This window comes from Olea europaea, chromosome 14 (genome assembly GCF_002742605.1).
Source record: "Olea europaea var. sylvestris chromosome 14, O_europaea_v1, whole genome shotgun sequence".
Taxonomy (NCBI): Eukaryota; Viridiplantae; Streptophyta; class Magnoliopsida; order Lamiales; family Oleaceae; genus Olea; species Olea europaea.
In genome coordinates this window covers 4,147,793-4,172,727 of record NC_036250.1, presented here as the reverse complement: position 1 = coordinate 4,172,727, position 24,935 = coordinate 4,147,793, and the positions used below count along the sequence as shown (strand labels likewise).

At 36.6% G+C, this 24,935-nt stretch overlaps 2 protein-coding genes across 2 annotated transcripts; both read left to right on the top strand.

The window, feature by feature from the left end:
• The first annotated feature begins 7,874 nt into the window (after positions 1-7,874).
• LOC111408842 (phosphoprotein ECPP44-like) lies at positions 7,875-9,069 on the top strand. Its single transcript, XM_023038645.1, has 2 exons — positions 7,875-8,320; positions 8,417-9,069. Exons 1-2 carry the CDS (start codon positions 8,003-8,005, stop codon positions 8,825-8,827), a joined length of 729 nt encoding a protein of 242 aa, XP_022894413.1. The 5' UTR covers positions 7,875-8,002; the 3' UTR covers positions 8,828-9,069.
• A 5,111-nt stretch (positions 9,070-14,180) lies between these two features.
• On the top strand, positions 14,181-18,321 carry LOC111408841 (neutral ceramidase 2-like). The gene is made up of 9 exons (XM_023038644.1): positions 14,181-14,546; positions 14,622-14,830; positions 15,401-15,706; positions 15,788-16,037; positions 16,268-16,526; positions 16,637-16,762; positions 16,929-16,992; positions 17,264-17,433; positions 17,509-18,321. Exons 1-9 carry the CDS (start codon positions 14,236-14,238, stop codon positions 18,058-18,060), a joined length of 2,247 nt encoding a protein of 748 aa, XP_022894412.1. The 5' UTR covers positions 14,181-14,235; the 3' UTR covers positions 18,061-18,321.
• The last annotated feature ends 6,614 nt before the right edge of the window (positions 18,322-24,935 follow it).

Here is a 24,935-nt window from a genome sequence, read left to right as displayed (position 1 = left end):
CCTAAAATTTCGGGCCATTTGATTCTAGTTATTAGGCACAAATGTGACTGTTCATATTCTGTCTCTTCACCTTCACGCATCTATAAATGCACTCATATTCCACACTTATCATTTTCACTTCCATTTTCTTCTTTAAAACCCATTTACTGCCATTGTTTGGCATTTTGACAATCGGTTCAAAACCTTCGTCTTCCATGAAAATGGATCATTTGATCCACTAATTTTGCCATATTTCTTGATGTCACCTTTGGTATGGGAGATATAGGAAATATTCTTTGGCCAGCAAAGTTCTTCCCATCGTCTCCATGTTCCTTACAAGGAGTTCGATGATGGAAGACAATTTTTGAGGACGCCTGCAAGCCACCTTGCTTGCTGAGAGTGCTTCTCAGCCTCATTGCCCGTCATTGCAGCGATGTATTTAGGAAGGCGATGTGAGGGTGCTTCATCTTCCTTTCTACTTGCTGAGAGTGCTTCTCGACCTCTCTGCTTGCCTTTGCAGCAGTGCGATCAGGATGGCGATCAAGGCCAGAACACCCTCTTACTCGGCGATCGATCGGGAGATTAGTTTGCTCTTAATTGTAGTTTATAGAGCATTTAGCATCTTGTATTTTGCAACTTTGTAATGAACGTTTGATAATAAAGGAAGTTATTTGAACTTCGCTCTAGCCCTTTTTATTCTACGATCGTTCAACGCGATTTGATTACGCTTTTATTTGTTCACTTTCCCATAAGGAAGGAACATATTTTTTTAAATATTTGTCATTAATGAACCCCATGTGCTTGGTGCCATCTAAATCTTCCAAATAATAGACTCTATGAGCCAACACATTATTTACTTTATATGGTCCTTCCCAATTGGGCGACCATTTGCTATACTTTGGATCTTTGATATCCAAAGGGAGTACTATTTTCCAGACCAATTTGCCCAGGCAGAACGACTTGGCTATAACTTTTTTATTATAAAATTTAGTCATTCTTCGTTTTTGAACTTGCAATCTATCTAGGACGTCCAACTCCAATAAGTTTTGAACTAGTGATTCGGTATACTCATCACCACTTAACTTATATTGCAAACATACTCTGATCGATTGCACGTTGATTTCCATAGGCAAAATGACCTTTTGTCCATAAGTAAGTTGGAAAGGAGTAATTTTTGTACTTGACCGAGGCGTCGTCCTATAAGCCCATAAGGCATTGTTTAGACATTCGTGCCAATTTTTGACATTTTCATCTATCATTTTTCTTATGATATTTTTTAGAATCTTATTAAAAGATTCTGCTTGCCCGTTGAATTGAGCGTAATATGGTGTAGAGTTCACTAATTTAACTCCAAACTCGCTCAAGAATTTATTCACTTGATCCCCATTTAAAGATGTTCCGTAATCTACCATCAAAGTTTGTGGAATTCCAAATCTATAAATGATGTGATCACGGATAAATTCTATGACATTCTTTTGGGTGATCTCTTTTAAAGGTACCGCTTCTACCCACTTAGTGAAATAATCAGTCGCAACTATAACAAAGGTATGTTGTTTGAATGATGGGGCATAAATCTTCCCTATTAGGTCTATCACCCAACCCTTAAACGGCCAAGATTTGATAATAGGTGCCATCTCTCATGTTGGCGCTCTTTGTATTGGACCATGCTTTTGGCATGCTAGATAACCCTTTGCATACTGAACGCATGATTTTTCCATCTTTGGCCAAAAATATCCACTCCTAATAAGTAACCATCTCATCCTTTAGCCAGCTTGATGAGCTCCACATATTCCTTCGTGCACTTCAGTCATGATCGTCCTGGCTTCTTGCAAACTTACACATTTTAACAATATACCATCAGAGCATTTCTTAAACAACTCTTCATCTATCGGTGCATAGTTTAGCAAACGCAACTTCATTCTTCTACTATCTCCTTTATTAGGTTCTTTAAGGAACTCCTTAATCTCTGCCCTCCAATCCATTGCATCTCCATCTTGTATGCAATGAATTTCAATCGTTCTCGCCCTTCTTTGGATCACAGGAAATATTGTTCCATACTCATAAGTGGATTTCCAATTTAAAACCTTTGAGTACCCCGAGGCCATCTGGGCCAATTCGTTTGCTACGTCATTATATATCCTATTAACACATTGAAACTCTATTTGGTCGAATTCTTCCAACAACTCTTGGGCGATTTCATATTAACTTATAATGGAATCACTTTGGCATTTAAAATCGCCAATCAATTGGTGAATTACCAATTGAGAATCGCCTCTAACGATCACATTCTTTATCCCCATATTTATCATTAATTCTAGGCCCACGTAAATAAACCCTTAATTTTGTACATGTGAAATATAATGCAAGACATAATTTTTCAATAGCAGAATAATTACATTCACATTTTGTTAACCGTCTACTCAAGTATTAAATCGCCCTTTCTTCACCAAATTGGTCTTCCTGCGCAACCATTCCAACTATGGATTCTTCTTCAGCCGATACATACACTTTCATTGGCCGTCCTTGGATTGGTGATACCAACACTGGTGGACTTGACAAACATGTCTTCAGGCTTTCAAAAGCCTTTTGATATTCTTTTTTCCAGACGAATTCGTCCTGATTTTTCAATTTTAAAAGTAGCGAAAAGATTTTAGTTCGCCCCGCACAGTTAGAAATAAAGAGTCCTAAAAAGTTTAATTGGCCAAGAAATCTTTGCATGCACAGTTAGAAATAAAGCGTCTTAAAAAGTTTACTTGGCCTAGAAACTTTTGCAATTCTTTTTTGTTGTTAGGTGGTTTGGCCTCTAAAATGGCATTCGCTTTATTTTTATCAAGTTCAATCCCCCTTTTGTGTACTAAGAAACCAAGAAAATTTCCTGCATTAACACCAAATGCACATTTCAAGGGATTCAACTTTAGTTTATATTGCTTCATTCGTTCAAATGAATATCTTAATTGTTCAAAATGGTCATCTTCTTTAAGGGATTTGACCACTATATCATCTACATACACTTCAACAAACTTGTCTATCATATCATGAAAGATCAAATTCATTGCCCTTTGATAAGTTGCTCTTGCATTTTTCAGGCCGAAAGGCATAACTACCCATTCAAAACATCCTAGAGATCCAGCGCATCTAAAGGCAGTTTTATGTATATCTTCCTCAGCTATGTAAATTTGATTGTATCCTGTATATCCATCCATGAAGGAATACATTACATGTCCGACAGTCGAGTCTACTAAAGAATCTACCGTGGGCATTGGATATTCATCTTTAGGTGTGGCTATGTTTAAATTCCTAAAGTCTATGCACACCCTTAGTTTACCATTCTTTTTTAATACTGGCACGACATTGGACAACCATTCAACATATCTGGCTGTTCTAATAAAGCCTGCTCTTAATAATTGCTCTATCTCTTCCTTAATTTCAGGAAGTACATTAGGAGCGAAACGTCTGAGAGGTTGCCTAAGAGGTTTAAAATTAGACTTGGTTGGTAATCTATGTTCCACCAAAACTCTATCTAAACTAGGCATATGTTCATATTCCCAAGCAAAACAATTTTTGTACTCCTTTAATAAAGCGATTAATTTATCACTAACCTCTTGATTGAGCATTTGACTAATGAATGTTGGGCGATCTTCTCCTTCGTTGCCAATATTTACTTTAATCAGGGGGTCTTGTACTTGAGCGTATCCAAGTTTGGCGATCCTCATCACTTCGTCGTCCAATTCCTTTGTAGGCACTTCTTCTTCTAAACAATCCACCTTGTTGACTTCTCGGCCAATACTTTGTTCTAATCCGAACACTACCAATTTCTCTCTCAATGCCTTCAAGGCTGCTACTTCTTTCGTCTTGTCTTCGCATTCTTTATTGAAAGCCATTAATTTGGCTTTGAAGGCCTGAATATCGGCCATTTGTCTTTGTTGCTTACAACTCATTTAAAACTTCTTGATTATTCTTTTGCCAACTCAAGTGTTTGGTCAATTTCATGGCTAGTCGCTTGAAAATAATTTTTTCGGCAGCACCTATTTCCACTTCCTGCTTGTCCCCCGTCGAGTCATCCTTTTGTGATAGGTCAACGTGCAGCATATCGCACTGAGCATCTGTCTCCTGAATTTTCTTTTTACTGTTTTCTAATGCTTCTTCTTCAGTTACCCAACCTGTGGGAAGAGGCATTATTCTTGGAGGTGATCCATACTTTTCAGAGCGAGGCACTCTCTTCTTCCTTTTGGGCGTTCCGTACAGCACGTAAAAATCGAAAGAACGCCCAGATAGTTCTCCCAATAAGTCTACTTCACGAACCCCCTCTCGATGTAGTTGCTTCAACATAGTGTTGTACGATACTCTTCTTCTTCTTCTTCTTTCTGCCTCTAGATCGATTTCCTCCTCGATATCTGTCATACCATCATCTTCTTCACCATTGTAGACCTCTCTAGAAGTTTGGTCTTCTTCATATTCCAGCATGCATGCTTCTTCTTCGTTATCCTCCCTTTCTTCTTCTCCTTTCTCTTTATTCTTAAATTCATTGGCTAGTAAATAGTTATTAGCCACGACTTCTTCTTCTCCATCATCTATAACCAACTTGAATTTTGACAACTTGTTTCTGAAACCAGACGTCACCATGTTCATTCCAAGTGACTGCGGAAAAGAATTTTAATCCACTGCCATCTTCCTCTTATCTTCGAACGTAATTCGTCATTTTTCAATAGCATCCTGTAACACATGACAAAAAACCAAACAATTGTTAGTCAAATGTGACCATGCATTATGTCACTTACAATATTTTTTACCCTTAATTTGTTCAGGGCTTGACAATTTATGCTTATCGCTCAACTTTATCTGCTTATCCTTATATAATTTATCAAATATAAGGTCAGCTTTGGTTACATCGAACGAGAACGTTCTAGCCTTTATGTTTTCATCTTTTATAGGCTCATCTTTGCCTGACGGTCTAGGATTAGCCATTATAGAATAAGTATATGTGTCTCCTTTAACTAATTCGGCCAAACACATTTTGGTTTGATCGTAATACTCATCGTTAATGGTATGAACATCAAATTTTAGGTCTCTATAATAAGTCCCTTTGCTAGAATTTTTCATTTGTTCTTCCTCTCTTATTAATCGTTCATACCTAATCACGTTCACGCTCAATTGGAAAAGATTAGGAAATTCCTTGTCTTGGAACTTCTTCTTCAAATCAAAGCTTAAACAACCTTGAGCGATTTTGACAAACTCTTTTTCGGGCAAAGGTACAAAACATTTACTTCTTGCTGTTTTGAACCTTTGAAGGACACCTTTTGCCCATTCATTTGGTATTTGACGTAGATTCTCCAAATTGGTCAAAGTAACTTCAGACTCAGTCTTATAAAACTGAGCGTGGAACAATTGCTCCAATTGTTGCCATGTTTGAACAGAATTTGCTGGCAAATTGATGAACCATGAGAATGCTACTCCTGTTAATGAACTAGGGAATAGCCTCATTTTATGGTAATCAATTACGTCACCACTTTGCAGTGTGAATCGCCCTATGTGTTCTAGAGTAGACACCTCTCCTAAACCGGTAAACAGTGAGAATTCTGGCACTTTATACCCTCTAGGCTACGGATATGCTTGGTCTACCCAATCAGGATATGATTTTGTGTAAGTCGGTCTAATGACAAGACATACTTCGAAAGCCATCTGGTTCTGTACGATTTTCATAATCTAATTCCTCAGCATGACGTTAGGGTCATATGGAATCCCTACAGGTTGGTTGACCGGTTGATTTGCTTGAGGCCTGATGTTTGGTCCTTGATTGGGAACAAAGTTACCATGATTTGGGCCATTGTTACCATTAGCCTGAACATTTATTCCCTTATTAATACGTGGGGTATTCTGCCCATTATTTAGGATATTATCTCTTACATTTAGGTTACCCCCCAAGTTAAATGTACCAATGCCACTATTCTGATTTGGTATTATACCACTCCCCTGGTTTGAAGTAATTTGGTATTGCACCACCCCCTGGTTTGAAGTAGAGGGATCAAAAGGTGGTTTTATCCCTTGATTTAAACTTAGGCTGGGGGATTATGTCCCACAATTGTCCTAATTTGAAAGTGGTTTTTAAGAGGCACAACTGGCTGATAAATTTGACCTACCAACTTATTCATTATTTCGTTCAAAGTATTCAGTTGTTTGACGATGTTGTCATAATGTGCATTCCCATTCTGGGTAAATCTTTCCATATTATGAATATTTCGTAGATTTACCTGTTCAACGACATCTTGTGTGAGTTCTCCGAGTAATGCACGCATGGTTCGAGGACTCAACTCTGTCATTGATTCGTAGCGACTGTGATTGCTCTGATCCTGTCCATCTGTTCATGGAGAGTTATGCTGCTCCTCATATCGCTCGATCACAGACTGGACTCCTCCTTGGCTTGCTGTTTCCTTATCGAATTTCTGAGGCATATTGTTTCACCCTTTGTATCTTCAACACCAAACACCAATGTCCCACTAGGCGTGCCAAATTATTTCGCGCGGACAGTCGCTAACAATTAAAAGGGATCAGACGATTGTGTAAGGGATAAATCTTTTGAGACAAAGTCCCAAAAATGAGTGTTTTATTGGTAATGACTTTACAATTGGAACTTAAACAGAAATGCCTCCAATGGGCGCAAGCACACGAGTACTGAAAAGAAATGTTTTAAGTCTAAACTAAGAAATTGAAATTACATATTCTCTGCTTGAGAGTGTTTGATTCAGGGTCCTTTGCTCTATGTCTTTTCTCCCTTTTATATTCCTTTGATGCTCTCTTTGTGATCAACTGCTTAGAAATCGCTTAATTGCTTTATAACTGTCCACTTTCTTCATGGTGGCCAACTTATTGTGGAATTGTCGTCTCTAACTGCTGCCATTACTCTTTGTCGTTCAACCGTCCTCAACTAAATATCCTTGAATCGTGGAACGTGATAAGATTACCCAATAACTGTTTCGATAATTGCACTTTTGAATAACCATAACATCTCATGTTTGCTAAGATCCTGGGCGATTCAAAAGTTTGGGCGAGAACAGGGTCATAACTCTAGGCGACTGCAAGGCACTTCATTCGCTCAGATCCTAGGCGTCTTGTAAGTTTGGGCGATTCTGTTATCGCGTTCGTGGGCTTCCACTGCATTCATTAATAACCCTATTTGGGCCTTTATCCTGAATTGCTCAGTTGGATTTCATTCTTTGGGCTATTTGAATCGGGCTGCACTTTTTGCATGTCAACAGTAGGTCTCTCTATAATTAAATGCATTCAAATTATTTCAATTTTTAATGTAGGAACATATTATAATAATATGGGGGGAAGCTAATTAAAATAAAGATAGAGAAAAATAATAAATATTTTTGTGAGTAGTAAAATTAAGTGTTAAATATAAGGAGTTTGTTAGAGTGTTTTAATATTTTCACTCTTTAAATTTATAGATACTCTCTAAATGATAGAATATGTTCTTTAAAAATAAAGAGTTTCTTAGAGATGCACTGATATTTAGTATGTTTCTTACTTTAACAAGAGTGAGGAATCGTTTGACAAAGTTTTCGATAAAAATTTAGTAAATTTATAAATATTGATAAAATATTTAGTTGAAAATTTAATAAATTGTGAATATCATTAAATGTGTAGTTAAAAAATAATTCTCAACTTTAACCTTAATTTTTTAGCAAGTTTTTAAATTATCGGAAAACAAATCTTGTAACACAATTTCTTGGAGTAATTTGTATTTTTTCTTTCGAAATTCTTATTAATGATAAGTGGCCATATGGATGTCGGTTACAAATTGGCGTATTTGATTTTGAACTTTTGGACTGTTTTGATCATAAAAATTTTCGCGTCCGTTACGTGTAGTGATTGCTATAAAACCCCCCCACCACTTGCCACTCTCAAAGCATTACACAGAGTCTCTTCGTTTGAGTAATTCGAATTTTCCAGTTTCTTGATTCATTGGTTTCCTTTTATCTTTATATATCCGGTTATCATTTCTTGTTGAATTTAGCAAATAATGGCTGAGGAAGTTCAGTACAATCATCAAAACATTGAGAAGAAGAGCGATGAGCCATGCGATCACGGCGTCTCCGCCCCCATCAAGGTCGATGAGTATGCGGCACCGCCGTCTGTGGAGGCCACCGACCGTGGGCTGTTTGATTTCATTGGGAAGAAAGAGGAAGAGAAGAAGTGTCAGCAGGAAGTGATCACCCCTCAGTTTGAAGAGAAAGTTCAGGTCTCTGAACCAGAGTGCAAGAAAGAGGAAAAGGAAGAAGAGAAAAAGCATGAAGGCCTGCTCCAAAAGCTCCACCGATCCAGCAGCTCTAGCTGCTCTGTAAGTTGCTCAAATTTTGTTCTTAATGCATATACATTCATTGCTCATATGTTTTATTGGGATGTTAGGATTTTTAATTCATTGATTTTTGTGCAGTCGAGTGATGAGGAGGACGTGAAAGGAGGGGAAGAGAAGAAGAAGAAAAAGAAGGGTTTGAAGGAGAAGATATCTGGTGATAAAAAGGAAGAAGAGAAAATTGAGAAGTACGAGAACACTTCTGTACCAGTAGAAAAATATGATGAAATACCAGTTCATGAAAAATCTGAGGAGAAGGAGGACTTCCTAGACAAGATCAAGGAGAAATTTCCCGGCGGCCAAAAGAAGGCGGAAGAGCTCGAGGTTCCTCCACCGCCACCTCCGGCTGCCGTTGAGTGCGCCACCCCTGACGGAGAGGTCAAGGAGAAGAAGGGTTTCTTGGATAAGATCAAAGAGAAGCTCCCTGGGTACCACTCCAAGACTGAAGAGGAAAAGGAGAAAGAAAAGGAAAAGGAGTCTGCATGCCATTAAGGAATAATCACAAATGATGTGGGGGTGTGTTTGAGTGGCGTGACGTCGTTTTGTTTGATTTACTTTCTATATATCAAAGTTTGTTTATTTGGGGTTGGGTTGTCTTATGGAAGTGATCATTGTGTCCATACTGAATCGTTCTGTGAGTTGCACAGTTTGATAGTGGATTGATTGCTTCCTTTAGTTTGTAATTTAATCGTCTTTGTGAGATCTTTATGCAAAATTGTTGGAATTTGCTTCTACCTTTCTTTTTCTATCCATAAAGATACTGGCGAAGTCAAAATTGCAAGAAAAATTTTCAAACACGGTTCAATCAGAATAGATAGGTTAATTTCTTTCTCTAGCATCGAGAGTTTCCTAATTCATATGACTCAACAATAATTACAAGTAAGATAGTCATATTTTCAGTGACGAACGGATAAGTAACACGTAAGAGCCCGCTGTTGGCCTTCACTTGCCTTCGCCACGAATGCTAGTCAATATCCATGACCATCAACGCCACTATAAACAAATAATGAACCAACATCTCTTTAGCTAATGTCTAATATTTTATTAAAATATATTATAATATAATTTTAGCTGCCTTTGCATGAAGATGATAATGGTATGATGTTCTTTATTTTCTTGTGAAAATAACGAAATCTTTTAATTTAATTTTAAAAAGCAGGTTTAGCATAATGAAAAACTATACTATGGTAATGGCTTCTTTTAGTCTTGTAGACATTTTATAGCTTCAGTGGATACGAAGATATGGGACACATAAGGGGCAGCTATCAATTGAATTGTGTTGATTTTAAAATTTTAACTGCAAGAGGCCTAAAGTGGACTCCCTTTTCAAGTGGTTCGAGAGAAGGGTCGTGAGTTTCGTTGCTACATATTTAATGAAATATAATACATTTAAATTTCATTTAAACATAAAAGAACGTGTTAAAGAAATATTTAAACAATCAATCATGCAACATTGACAGAAAAGTTGACATAACATCACATGACATTTTGTCATTGAGCCGTATAAAATACTATTAATTTTTTCATTCAATCATATTTTACCAGGACTTCATCTATGACCACATATGTCAATTCATACTCGTTGGCGTATGCTCTAAGGTAATTTGATAGATACGGTCACGATTGGAAATCTAGGGACCAGCTAGTACGCTGGGGCGGGGGAGGGGGGGTTAGTCCTCACCATATAATCAAGCAGACCGGGCTACCGGCTACATTTTGAGTCAATAGGCATTAATTTCTTTGTAGGCAACTTATTGAATAAATGGGAGTTATGTATAATTATTTTCCATTGACCAAGTGGTTGGTCCCTTTTACGTGTCCATATGGAGCAAGCATAGGTGCGGGCATGTCACGTCTCAATCGAGAGGTGAACACGATAAGAGTTCCTTAATAGAGGGGTCACTGGAAAAGACATATAATGCATGATTCTAGGTAGAGAAGGAGAAATAGGCCCGAGAATTTGTCGGATACCACTTGAGGGTTCTAATTAGCCGAAGCATCTTGAAGGTTCTAACAGCCAATTAATTTTAATCCTACCTGTAAAATTATACAATTAAAAGTAACAAGTCATTTTTTAATTATTTCTATATAGTTAATCAAATCATTCAATTATCCTAAGTTGAATTGTCGCAATTTGTAATAAGAAAATAGTAAATAACACTAAATATGTTGACGAAGAAACCCGACTGGATAAAAATTTCAAGACTAGGCTAGTTACCTTCACTATAGATAATATGAATTTACAATTACATGCTGCCTAGCTAATTTCACTAGACTTTTCGATTTACTTCTTGTAACCTCCAAGATCTGTCGAAAACACCAGATCCCGATTTCCAACAATTGTCTATTCCAAGTAGATCACCAGGAATTACCAACTCTTCTAATTTTCCTGCTCTTGTAGTCCAACCTCTCTCTCTTTTTTCAGCAGCATATAAAGTTCAACTAAGAAAGTACATTCTGAAGGGTGTTTAGGAACTAGGTGTTAGATTTAATGGATTCGTTGTTTTTTTCCCAATTTGTGTTGTATAATCTCAAGAGTAAGTGGAATGAATCAATACGTGAACAAGCTATTGAATCTTCAAAGAATGTTATGAATGTGTTATAAGGAAAAATGCACAATGAACAACACCACCAAACTTTGTGCTAGGTATTGGGTATTTATAGTTGAAGAAAATTAGTAGTTTGGACTATATAAAACTCAACAAAAAGGCGAAGTAAGGTTTTACGCATAACGTTGTCGTTCAAATGAGGAGCTAATGATTGGCGAGCGACGGTCTATCACTCGAGTGAGATACGGGCGACAGGCGAGCAACGGAGTTTCTATTTTTATCACTCGAGTAATGTCCAAGCAATAGGCTAGCAAAATTGCTGCAGTTCTTCTTTCATTATTTCGAACTCGAACCCTATTTTATCTAACTCAACTATACAATATTGCAACTAGTTCTTTGACTTTTTATAATATATTTATTTCATTAATTTTTTCACAGAATTGCCAATTATATAAAACCTAACAAGTCCCAAGATTGGCAAAAATCAATCCAATTAAGACTCGAAATAGTTGGTTTATGGACAATCAAATAATATGATGTAAGTGAGCCAAATAGAAAAACAAAGCTTACATGGGTCAAGAATTAGCTCGACAAAATAGGGTGAACTCATTTTGTTACCCGAGCAAGGTACTAACTTTGACACAAAAAATAAATCAGTCGGAAAAGATTGTAACTTCTTTAAAGGTTGAACCCCAACTTTAAGGGCCCCCACCGACCCTGCCCTGAGCCATCGTGGAGGAGGTAAATCGTAGGATGTGCCTCCTAGGAGTCAGGGTGGAAAGCACATGGATAGGCCAAGGCTGTTAACCCATATGGTAACTCCCGCTTGTAACAAAGTCAATTCCACCTTGCGGGGAATCGAACTCTGCACACTGCCGCGCTGAGCCCTATCCGCCCTCCCTTTTGCCACTGGAAGATATGCCCTGGGGGCAGATTGTGACTTCTTTAATTAGAAACACAGTTGCTAACCAGTTTTGTCAATTCCAGCTTCTCAAGATGTCTTCACACACAAGTCAATTGATGAAGGGCATGTGATGTGAATCTTAATAGAAATATAAATGGAATACTTTTTAATATATATTTTACGAAGTATATTTCATAAGTTTTCTAGAGTTTTATTAGTTATTTTCTACCTAAATTAGATTAGTTTAAACATCTATAATACGTTAAAATATCACATCAAGTGAGAATTCTTTTTTGGACGATTCTAGTCCTATTATAATTCAATTATTTCGATAATACCATGCGTTATGTTTTTCAATATATATTTAATTTATTTAACCATTTAGACAATATAATATGAATTAATTTAACATATTCATTTCACTTCTATGCTCTCATTCATGTACCAATTCACTATTATTAAATTTCAATTAATTAATATTCACTTTTTTTTCAATTATCTTTATTTATGCATGTCATTTTATTTTTTTTTTAAATTCTAAGTGAATTAGAATTTCGTCAAGAATTCAATTCATTATTTATGTCAATGTATGCTAATTAGCATTCAATTTCACTTAATTGAAAATAAAATTATACTCATTTAGTATAAATGATTTAACATTTATTGTCAAGTATATATATTCTCTAAAATCAATTCAAAATTAATTAATATTCACGAATCTTTAAATATTACTTTTACAATACTTATAAAATAATTTTAGAATAACGTATAATGCAAGTTCAATTTTGATTAGTATATACAAAGGGGTCTTTGCATTATAATACTCTTTGACACTGAATAAACTGATGTTTTCTCCCTTTAAATTCTCTTTATTCGCTCGCTCTCTTTTTATCTTTCTCCTATTTCTTTTTCAATCTTGTTCTTATTCGATTGGAGTTTATATCAGCTTGTTACTAATGCTATAACTAATGCTATATATTTAACTCATATGTAACTTAATTACTTATAAAAAGCAAAATCAGTTGACCCCAAAAAAAAGGCCAATAGAATCGCGACCACGTCCCTGCATGGACTCACCTCTTTTTGAAAATGAATGAAACTCACATATATATAGGAAATGGAAATAGGTCTCGTGAGCTAATAGATTAGACCAAGTTCCAAGCCCAATGGAAGGGCCCAATATGAGATAATTTTATAGGTATAACAATACCCCCAACTCTAAGTCGTATATTCATGTGCAGGTCGAACTTCGAAATATAAACTACCAAATAGGCGAAGTCTTACAAATTGCCTTAGAAATATAAGCAGTTCCAAGAAACAAGGACTTATGAACTGCCTCGAAAATATACATCGGTCCCAAATAAACGAGGACTTACGAATTGCCTCCAGAATATTAGCAACTCTAATAAGTGAGGTTTTATGAACTGCTTCCAGAATATTAGCAGCTCCAATAAGTGAAGACTTATGAGCTACCTTAGAAAATATTTGTACGAGCCTAGATAAGCGAAGGTTTACGAATTGCCTCGAAAGATGTATAATTTGTTGAAAATTCGGCAGCATCTCCTCTACAATATGGACTAAACCAACCTGTAATACAATACAATATATTCACTGCACATATACCAAATAAATTTGGGGTCCACTTGCCCCTCAAATTACTCATGATGATAAAGTGAATGACAACATATCAAATTTCTCCAAGATATAATATGAAGAGAGTCTGTCATACATCATAGTAGATCATATGCTCGCACAGTTCAGTGCATCAGTAGTGCTATAGTGAAGTAACATAATATCGATAATAAAATGAAAATAATCATACCGTCTGTAACCGAAATATAGTCATAACTTGCTAGCAAAATACATAATCAGCCACTCTAAAATAAGAATATAAATTTTCATAAAGATGAGTATAGCATATTTAAGTTGATCGTCAATCCCAATTAAATGGGGACAATTCCTAACCACAACAATATCTAACAGAAGCATCCCTTCATTTGTACGACAATATTACTCTAATAAACCTTTATACTTTTAATCAAAATCACCTCATCGACCTGTAAAATCATTTTATTAAAATAAAACATTCGCAAATAGAATAAAACTCCACGGCTTATGTCCAAATATTAACAAATGAAAGGTGGAAGTAAAAGCCATTACTTTTCTTTAAAACTCGATATAATTAACAGCTTCTGTTGGCAAGACAAAATAACTCAACCGTCGAAGCTGTCTAATGCCCACAATAATAGACAAAACCAACCTTTCAGTCACTGGCACCTACGGAGCAGCCTAAGCATAAATGCTCTTATGCCACCTATAACATAATTATTAATATTAAAATATACAAGAAATTATCGATTTGATCCATTACGGACACTCCCTCTCTCTCTATATATAACATTGCTGTGAATGTAAATTGTAAGAATATACTTAGCACGAGAAGAAAAATGTATTGGCGCTGGGAACTTGGTTTAACTTACCTGTGTTCTGTAATTGGCTCGCTAATATTTGTTGCTAATGGAGAATACTTAATCGGTTTGGGAAGTTTTGACATGACTGGTCCAGCTGCTGATGTGAATATGATGGGGTATGCTAATTTCCAGCAGGTGACAGCAGGTATACATTTTAGACTGAGAGCTAGGACATTCATTGTGGCTGAAAGTGAAGAAGATGGTGCAAGATTTGCTTTTGTTAATCTGGATGCTGGAATGGCTTCTCAACTGGTCACCATTAAACTTCTTGAAAGACTAAAATCAAGGTTTATATTAATTTTTCTGCTAATCATTTTTCTGGGTCTGTAAGATTTGGCCACAATGTGTTTTTTATTTTTCAGGTACGGGGATTTGTACAAGGAAGATAATGTTGCTATCAGTGGTACCCATACCCATGCTGGTCCAGGGGGTTACTTGCAGTATGTGACTTACTCAGTAACTTCTCTAGGCTTTGTTCCACAATCATTTGAGGCCCTTGTGACTGCAATTGAGCTTAGCATAGTACAGGCTCATGACAATCTTAAGCCTGGTTCCATTTTCATTAATACAGGTAAAAGACACTAAAAATAATCTATATTGCGTGTAGGAATCCTATAACCTTTTCCATATTTTATTCACGAAGCATGGACAATGACATAGACATTTCATGAACGCGTTCAAGAGGTTGTTATGTTGTATAGCTTAACTGTTGCTCAGCCATAGTTATTGTCACTTCGTGGAACTAGTCGCGGATCAACCTCGGAGCAGTCCTTAGGATTAAAGTATTATCATCAAATAGAGAAAAAGAGATTAGAGGAGATAGGATTGATATTTTTCCTTGTAAACCTTTTTTCATCATATTAAGGTGAACCTCTATAAATTGTGCGTGTTCTTGATTCTTATTTTCGTTCTTTAAAATTGATTGCTCTTCTTAGGATAGAATTAAGATTTATAATTTTCAATAGATTCGTGGTGGTAAAGTCAAATGTATAGTAGACCGTTCAGTGAGTCTTAATCATTCAATACATGTTAGACGAGGATATGCCACCCTGACAATGATATTGCGTGCTGTATAGCTGACTATCATAATAATACTAAGTGATCTAATCTTGCTGAGTAATTTTGCTGGTTTAATTTCCAGGAGATGTGGAGAATGCTGGAATAAACAGGAGTCCGAGTGCGTACCTTTTTAACCCTTCAGAGGAAAGGGCACGATATCCACGGGATGTGGACACTCTAATGACCCTTCTGAAATTTGTGGATAAACCCAGTGGAAAAAGCGTGGGTGCGTTCAACTGGCACGCTACCCATGGAACCTCCATGAGCCGAGACAACAAGCTCATAAGTGGTGACAACAAGGGGGCTGCTGCCAGGTTTTTTGAGGACTGGTTTGTTGGTTCCAATGCAAATGCATCCACAACTATCGACAGAAGACCTAATTCTTTGTGTAAGTTAATGATTCATCACTATGTTTAGAGACAAGTGATGCTTTCTTTTCTCTTAGAATTTGCATTTTGATGACAAGCAGCAAAAATGTTAAAGAAAGCATCAATAATCAAAGCCACAGGAGGACAAGAATGCACCAAAAATGCTAGCCAGAGCTCTAAAGTGAGAAAATATAATGGATCAAGATTCATAGGAGCATTTTGCCAATCAAATGTTGGAGATGTAAGCCCCAATGTACTTGGAGCATTCTGTTTAGACAGTGGAAAGCCATGCGATTTCAATCACTCCTCTTGCCATGGCAACGACCAGCTCTGTGTCGGCCGTGGTCCAGGGTTCGTATTGTCGAACCACTCATCCATAAGTTTAAATTTTTTAGATGAGACACTTTAATTCAACTCTCCTGTCATGCGTACGTTACTTCATTTTTTATCAAAGAGTAAATGTGTACACAATTTTCATAAATGGGTAACAGTCAGACTTTTGTTTTTAGCTTTTCCTATACTCGAATGTGTTTAACATTAATAATTTCTCATCAATACGCGTTTGCAAATACTGTGTGCAGATATCCAGATGAAATCTTGAGCACGAAGATCATTGGAGAGAGACAATTTCAGAAGGCTGTGGATTTGTTTACGTCTGCTAAAGAGGAAATAACTGGAAAAATTGATTATCGTCTAGTATACTTGAATTTCACAAATATTGAAGTTGTTTTAGAGGGAAACCAGGTTGTGAAAACGTGCCCAGCAGCTCTAGGCCCTGGTTTTGCTGCTGGCACCACCGATGGACCGGGTGTTTTTGGTTTTCAACAAGGTGACACTGAGGTTAGCAATATGTTTTTTTAACAACCTTTTATTACATGTTCTTTTGTTTTTACATTCTGTGGTTAATTCAGTTGCTTTTGTCTTGATATTTGGATCAATTGTGTACGCAGATTAATGAGTTCTGGAAAACGGTGAGGGATGCAATAAAAGAACCAAGCCAGTACCAAGTGGATTGTCAAAAACCCAAGACTGTTTTGCTTGACACAGGAGAAATGGATTGGCCTTATCCTTGGGCGGTAAAATGATGTTAAAACTTCTTTAATATTCCTGTTGAGTTCTATTCAGTACTGCGACTTCAACACGCCGGAGGAATGCTGGATGACTAGGGAAAACAAAAAACTGAATTGAAAAATGACCTTGAATTAGCATTTGACTAGTTCTCTTTTTTTCTTATTTATGCAGCCATCAATTCTTCCAATTCAAATTCTCAGGTTGGGGAAACTAATCATACTATCTGTACCAGGAGGTCTGTGATTTCTTCCATCGCGATTTCTTAGCTTAATACTAATGTTTCTTGATGAAAATGGCTTGAATAATAATTCGCCACAGGGAAAAAGTAATCCGAAAGATATCCAATCTGCCAAGTAACTCGTATATAAAGATTTTGGAATACTTACTTCTAGCATACATTTTAATGGTAGAAGACATGTACTAAAGGATGAAGTACTGAAAATAAGCTACGTCCAGAGCCCGAGTCACCTAGTTTATATTATAACCTTACCTAAATATATTTGCAGAGTTCACGACGATGGCCGGCAGGAGACTAAGGGAGGCTGTTAAAGAAACACTGACAAGTAATGGAAACGGAGAATTTGATAATGACACTCATGTTGTCATAGCAGGTCTATCGAACACTTACTCTCAGTATATTGCCACTTTTGAAGAATACAAACAGCAACGATACGAGGTAATGAGAAACATCTTAACATTCTGTTCTTGTGATATTGTCAAGAAGTTTGAACTGAATATGAACCTACAACAGGCTGCTTCAACACTTTATGGTCCTCATACATTATCTGCGTATATCCAAGAATTCAAGAAGCTTGCACAAGCACTGGCTCGAGGAAACAGAACAGTTGCAAAAGGTCCATCACCACCTGATCTTTCCTCTGTTCAACTTACCTTTTTACAAGATCCTTCGGGGGATTCTCCTCCACCAGGGGTAAAATTTGGCGATATAAAACAAGATGTAAAAACTGGTTCATTCAAAAAAGGAGACAGGATAAATGCCACATTTTGGAGTGCAAACCCGAGGTACGATCTACTGACAGAAGGCACATTTGCTGTGGTAGAGATGCTACAGGGGGGAAAGTGGGTGCCTGAATATGATGACGATGATTTCTGCCTCTACTTCCAGTGGGACCCAAAGCTTGATTTTTCTGGTAATTTTGGATTTGCAACTATGGAATGGGAAGTGCCAGAGGAGGCCAGTCCTGGGGTTTATCGCTTTAGACACTATGGATCATTTAAGAAAACTAAAGATTCCCCCATTAAGTATTTCACCGGGGCATCTAGCGGATTCACAATATCTTGACTAGGAGAATAATTCTGCTGTTTGATTATACTTTTCAATAATCAGAAACAGAAATAAGTATTCAAATGTCAAACAAACTGATGTATAAACCAAATACTTCTTATTCAAATGAACGGTTTTAAACGGCACCCGAGCAAGCAGTTCAAAGTTTTTGTAATGACATGCATCCACGGTAGAAACCTCGACTTATGTATACTGTATACAATATATATGTGAAGCATGAAACGAGCTTAATCGTTTTTCCATCCAAATAGCGCATCGAAGGCACTTCCATAAGTAAATTGAGAGCTCTGTTAATGTCTTCAAAATTTCATCTCATGTATTACAAAATGATCCAGTTTTAGTTCCTAAATGTGCATTTAAGAAGGAATAATCAATAGCATTCCAAGGTATTCGATGCCTGAAATAACTAAAGACGGAACATTTATATGAATTACCTTGTCCGTTTTAAACATCAGTTTAGGTTTAAAACCCCCAAAACAAACTTCCCATGAAAGTTTTTCCACTGTTAAGGATTAGCTTTTCCACTCCCAAAACAGCTGTCTTTCCCCACCACTGAAATTAAGTTGCATCCAGGAACTGTTATCTAAGTCATTTGCAAATCCTTCTGTAGGATGGATTGTAAAGTAGTTGGTAGTATTAAAGACGTAAAAGAAACTAAAATTTTGTAGATCGTACTCATCAATCTCATCTGGTAGTGTCTACCAACATGTACTTGTGACATATTTGTTACATTGGGCAGGAGAAAAACGAGACGAGGCAACTGAAAATGACTTTTCTTCATTAATCTTACCATAGGGATAATTTTTCAACATCCCACTAGAACTAGATGAAAGGTAGTCCAAAATGGTATCATACCGAACAGCCAGCATAAAGACCCGACTCTATTAGAAGCCATCAACGCTGATGGACGGTGATAAACCTCGCAAAACCCTAATGCATAAAATCCATTTCTTAATCATCATTATTGAGAGAGAGAGAGAGAGAGAGAGAGAGAGAGAGAGAGAGAGAGAGAGAGGACGGAGAAAATCCCACTGGGCTTTAGAAGAGCGGCAGCTCAATCCCAGTAAACACTCTCCTTAGAAACAACGTTTCTTTTTCTCCCCATCAGCCAATTGTTCCCTTGAAACCTAATCAAAACTCTCACGTGAAAAAACTGTAAAAACAATGTTTCAACCACAATTACAGCCACCCCACCTATCGTTTTTGACTTTCCCAAAGCTCTCAGATGCCACATCCCCGTTTAATTCACTTGTCACCACTAGCAAAAGCACCCCTTCAGACCCCAGATTCTACAACTCAATTTTGGAGTCATTTTCGTCGATTTCTTCTATGCAAGACATTTTTTTCCCCTCAATCACATGATCAAGAAACACCCTCCACTCTTCCCGGACCGATCTACATATCATGTTCTCCTTGTGCAGTCTTGGAGAGCACCACTGCACCAGATGCCTTCTTTTACAAATGTCCAACAGGCCCTCAACCTCATGACTACAAATGGTTTTCCACCCAATCAAGACTTGAAAAGGTCCAGATACACGATGTTTAATTCAAGATACAAATGATCTTTAGCTCGACAGAAAATAAAACTTGCAGAAATAAAAAATTGAATGCAGAGATTTTTTTTGGCTGAAGGCCTAAAGGTTCGATGACTCCTTTTAACACCTAATCCCCGTTGAGCATCCATTAAAATGGATATCGCTCGGTTGCACTATAAAGCCTCAAAACTGGCAACGAAGGTTACAAAGTTTAACCTGTACACAGATATGGTTCAAGAGATTTATCTCTTATACAAGAACCAACATATCCGATGAGAATCACACGAAAAATCTCATGAGATCACTTCCCAGAAAATTACAGCATAAGAACCCTCTCATTCTTACAATTTTCACCAAGAAAATACAAGTATCAATGGCTAAAAATCAGACCATAGTCTCGAATGAGATGTTCAAGAGAGAAGGAACAGATTAAAACCCTAACCAACGAGAGTAGAAAAAAATCTCTAGGACTCTCTATCTCAAATGACAGGCCCCACTCTGAGTAACGTTAGTGGACTTGGAACGTGATGTGCGTCGATGATAGATATCAACTAAAAGTCAAACCCACCATTAAAACTACTACAATATGCAACTTTTAGATATTATTTTTAATAGAACTTCGGCATTATTTTTCCTGTATATAGGACAAACCAACATATAATTCACTATGCACAAATCCCAAAATATATAACGCAACAGAAGAGACATAAACTAAAATCTCAACTTTTACTGTGAAAATAATATAAACTGTACATATGAATACAAAATACGTAGTGAGCCCCATAAATATCTACCAAGTGATGCAAAATTACGTCTAAACAAGAACATGCGTCCCGAAACACTCACTACATGCTCTATGAAATGAGTCATACTAGTCTGTCGTATTGCTTTGACTCCAAAATCAAGGCTCAACTTCGAAAGATACCCAAAAACTCAATTACTACTTGATAAGAAAAATCGTGAAAAAATATATGAGTTAATAGCTTGGTGAGTAGAGAAATTCGAAAATAAATATAGTTTTTCATTTATACATTTTTATTGAGAATCAAGTTTACATCAATTAATGGTTCACAATCAGCATATAATAATAATAATCAAGGTGGGAGACATCCTCATAATGCTAAAATATATAATCTCATAGTCACGATATAATCCTCAACTCAAATGTATAATATCATCTTATAAAACCACATGTAATCCACTAAAAATGTACTCTCTGACTGAAATATGTAATTCACTCTTCAGGCTAGAAACTTTCGCCACAAGCCCTCAGCTGTTTTCGTGAACGAAAGTGGGTCTTAAGACATCTGGTAATCAATTTTAAAACACGACTAAAGCCCATTATTGATCAAGACTCTCCATGTAGGATAGAATACGGCCAAAGCCTCTCTTTGAATTAGAAAAGGTATATAATCACAGTTACTTTTCTGGTCGATCCACATTCCAATTCATAAGTAATTCATGTACAACCTTTATGATTTCACATATATCATATTGAAAGAACATTTCATAATAATCATGTAATTGTACAAGAAATTCACATGATTGCACATAATGTAATAGTATAATTAATTTATCAATATTTGAAAATATATAAGTTTTTCCACTCACAGAACTATGTACGCAAAATCAACTCGATTGGTAAGCTATCCCAATATCTGTATCACCGCCTGAAATATGATATAATACTTAGATTAACAATTAACTATTTTAAGTAACTTTAATAATTAAATAGGTGATACCAAGTACTAATCCTTTTATACTTAAGAAATTTTCTCGATTTCTTTAATTACTTAAGCTATTTTTCTTCCTTTTAACTTAGTTTCCTAGCTTATTATACTAATTCAATAGTTCCTTTTCAATAAAAATTGAATTTAAAGTAATCATCTAACAATTCTAAAATTAAACATAACCATGCAATAACTAACATTTTACTTATCTTTTGAAATTAAGGAATTCAAACTTAATATTATACCTACTTATTTTTTAACAACTTGGCAAATTTTCCTTTTTTTCTTTCTTTCCTCTTTTCTCCCTGCCGTCATTTTCCTTCTGTGTTGTGTGTGGAAATGGATGAGTATAGCAAATGAATTGGATAATATACATCCAATCCACCACCTTCCACTTTGTTTTCTGTTTCATTCCATTTTTTTTTTTTAGTATAACATATTTGACTAGAAGTTAGGTTAGACTTGGTTTTCATTTTTTTACCTTACATCAAAAGCCAAAAATGAAGATTCCGTGTAAAATGAACCGACATCTATGGTATATAAACTTGGACCATTCTTGGGATACACAATGGATAAAATGAACCGACATCTATGGTATATAAACTTGGACCATTCTTGGGGTACACAGTGGACACCATAATGGTGTCCATAATCCCGAGGTGGCGCCTCCCCATTGGAGGAGGTGCCGAGCCCACAGGCGCCCCCTACCGACATTATGGACACCATTATGGTGTCCGTTATGTACACTTAGAATATTCCTATAAACTTAGCCTTCATTGTGACAGATCAACGGTCATAATAATGACAGATGTCACCATCCAGTTGAAGCATCCTACTGATAAAGGTGTGTTTTGATGAGTTTGTTTCACTCATGATTTTTGCACAATTTTAGTTTGATTAAATGTTAGATCTTGTGAGTATAGAACGTTTTTGATGTGTTTGTTAGTATTGTTTTGAAGATTAGGAGAGGCGATGCGAAAAGAGGTATTAAAGTGGACGAAGAGGACAAAAACACGGAATTGGGACAGAAAAACGACGCTTAGGTGCTGCATTCATAGCGCCTAGACACTACGAAACTGAAAAAAGATGAAAATTGAACTTGAGAGGCAGCGCCTAGGCGCCGCAATCATAGCGCCCAGGCGCTGCGATTGAATTTCTAGGGCGCATTTTTTTGGGCCATTTTAAAATTCATAAAAACCCTACTTCGACACAAAACGAAGGGGCACCTTTAAATACATCTTTCTCATACTTTTGAAGGGTTCTTGACATATGGGAGACAAGAAAACAAAAAGAGAGATTCAAAAGAGAAATTCAAAAAGATTAACACCAAGCAATTGAAAATTAGAAGCATTCATTGGAAGAGGAAGGAGATCTTGGTCCAAGAATTCTACTTTTTCTTCTACATCTTTATTACAAACTCGGTGATGCATTCTAAGATAATTTCCTACTTTTCTTCTTGCATTATGAGTAGCTAAATTCATTGTTAGGGGGAATAATGTAACCAATTGGGATCTTTTATATTCTTTTATTGAGATTTTCAGTTTTTAATTTTTTCATGTGTTGATTTTGCTATAGTTGAATGCATTAAATTATCTGATCAATAATTTGATGATTTTTGTGAATTCTTTACAAATAGAGATATGAGTTTAGGATTTAGACCATGTAGTAAAATCCAGTACATTGATATAATGAGTAGAGATACCTATACCATTTATTGTCGTCATAATTGAATTCCTAGGACATAGAACTCATTTAACTAAGTTGAATTTACATAGAGATATGAAATTTAATTAGTTGAATAGGCTCAATGAGAACTCGAGAGGGGTAAATTGAATACAATAGGAGAATTCGACCAAGCACTACATTAGAATTGAGTTTTAATTTGAGATGTAAAGGTGATCAATTGGTGAAGTTATTCTACCCTAACATCCATTCCTTATTTGATTCTCCAACCAATCGTGTGAACATTCAGTTATTTTCTAGAATCTAGATTAAAATCCAGATTTTACAACCTTTAGTTTGTTTTAGTCAAATAGTAGTTAAAGAAAAATTGAATTAAGTACTAGAAAATAGTCCTTGTGGGATCGACAATCCGGACTCTTAGGTTCACTATTACTTGTTAAGGGTCGTACACTTGCGAAACAAAATTTAACAAGAAGTTTTTGGCGCCATTATCAGGGACTTTCTTCTAGTCTCAATTAATTTTATTTTAACTGGTATTTGATTTGTTTATTTTTCTTTTACTTATAGAAAATTGTGTTCGTTGTATGCTCCGTGCCCAGGCAACGATCTTGAATCGTTTGATTCGGAGATAGAACGTACCTTTAGATGAAGACGCAAAGAACACAAACAAAAACAGCAATGTCCAATGGCTGACATCAATAAATCCATATCCCGATTCAGCCGATTGGACAAATGGCCACAAGAGTGGCACCACTGGAACAAAGCATGAGCGAGGAGAAATAAATGAAGGTGATTTGCCAGTATCAATGTTTGTGACACCTATAGCAGCACCCATGCGCTCCAGTATCGCGTATCCAGATTTTAGGATAAATAACTTTCAGATCAGGCCAGATTGGATTAACTTGATGAGCAACAACCTGTAATTCTACGGGCTACCTCAAGAGAATCCAAACACGCATATCTCCAGATTTCTCAGAAACTGTCAGATCTTTCATACTCCGAGGGTCAATGAAGATATTATTAAATTACGACTATTCCCATTTACATTGAGAGATGCTGCATTGAAGTGGTTAGATGTTGAGCCTCACGCTAGCATTACTATATGGGAAGAACTAACCAGTAAGTTCTGTAATATATTTTTCCCACCGACGAGGGTAACTAAAATCAGATTGGAAATTCAAACTTTTCAACAGAAAGAGGGAGAAAGCTATCACGAAACATGGAAAAGGTTTAATGAGATGATGAGAAAATGCCCAAACCATGGGATTACTATAGGTAATCAAGTGCAATACTTCTACACTGGACTTACACCACTGTCAAAATCCCAAGTCGATGCCTCAGCCAGAGGATCAACTATAGGAAAATCTGTGCAGCAAACCATGGAACTGTTTGAGTTGATTGCCACTACACATTCAATGTTCTCATCGAAAAGAGTGGTGCCACCGAAGACAGGAGGAATGCATGAGTTAGACAGCACGGCAGCTACCAACGCCCAAATAGTAGCATTAACAAAACAAGTAGAGTTATTGGTGAAATCACAAACGAAAGGAGCACATGCAGTGACAACTGGTCCATCATGCGAGAACTGTGGGGCTAATCATCTGATAGAAAACTACACATCTGTAGGCTATCCCGACGAACAGGTCAATTTCATTCAGAATGGGTCTCGAAATTTTAATCCATTTGCTCAAACGTACAACCCAGGATGGAGACAACACCCAAACTTCAGATGATCGGATAATCAACAAGGGAACAGTTCAAATAATGCCCAACAGGAGAAAAAACCGGGAAAGATGTTCAACCAGTACATGCAGAAGACTGACAAGGTGTTTCATCAGATTGACACTAACTTTCAGAAGCAGCAAGCATCAATCAAGAAGTTGGAAACGCAAATTGGTCAGATAGCTCAATAGCTTGCAGAACG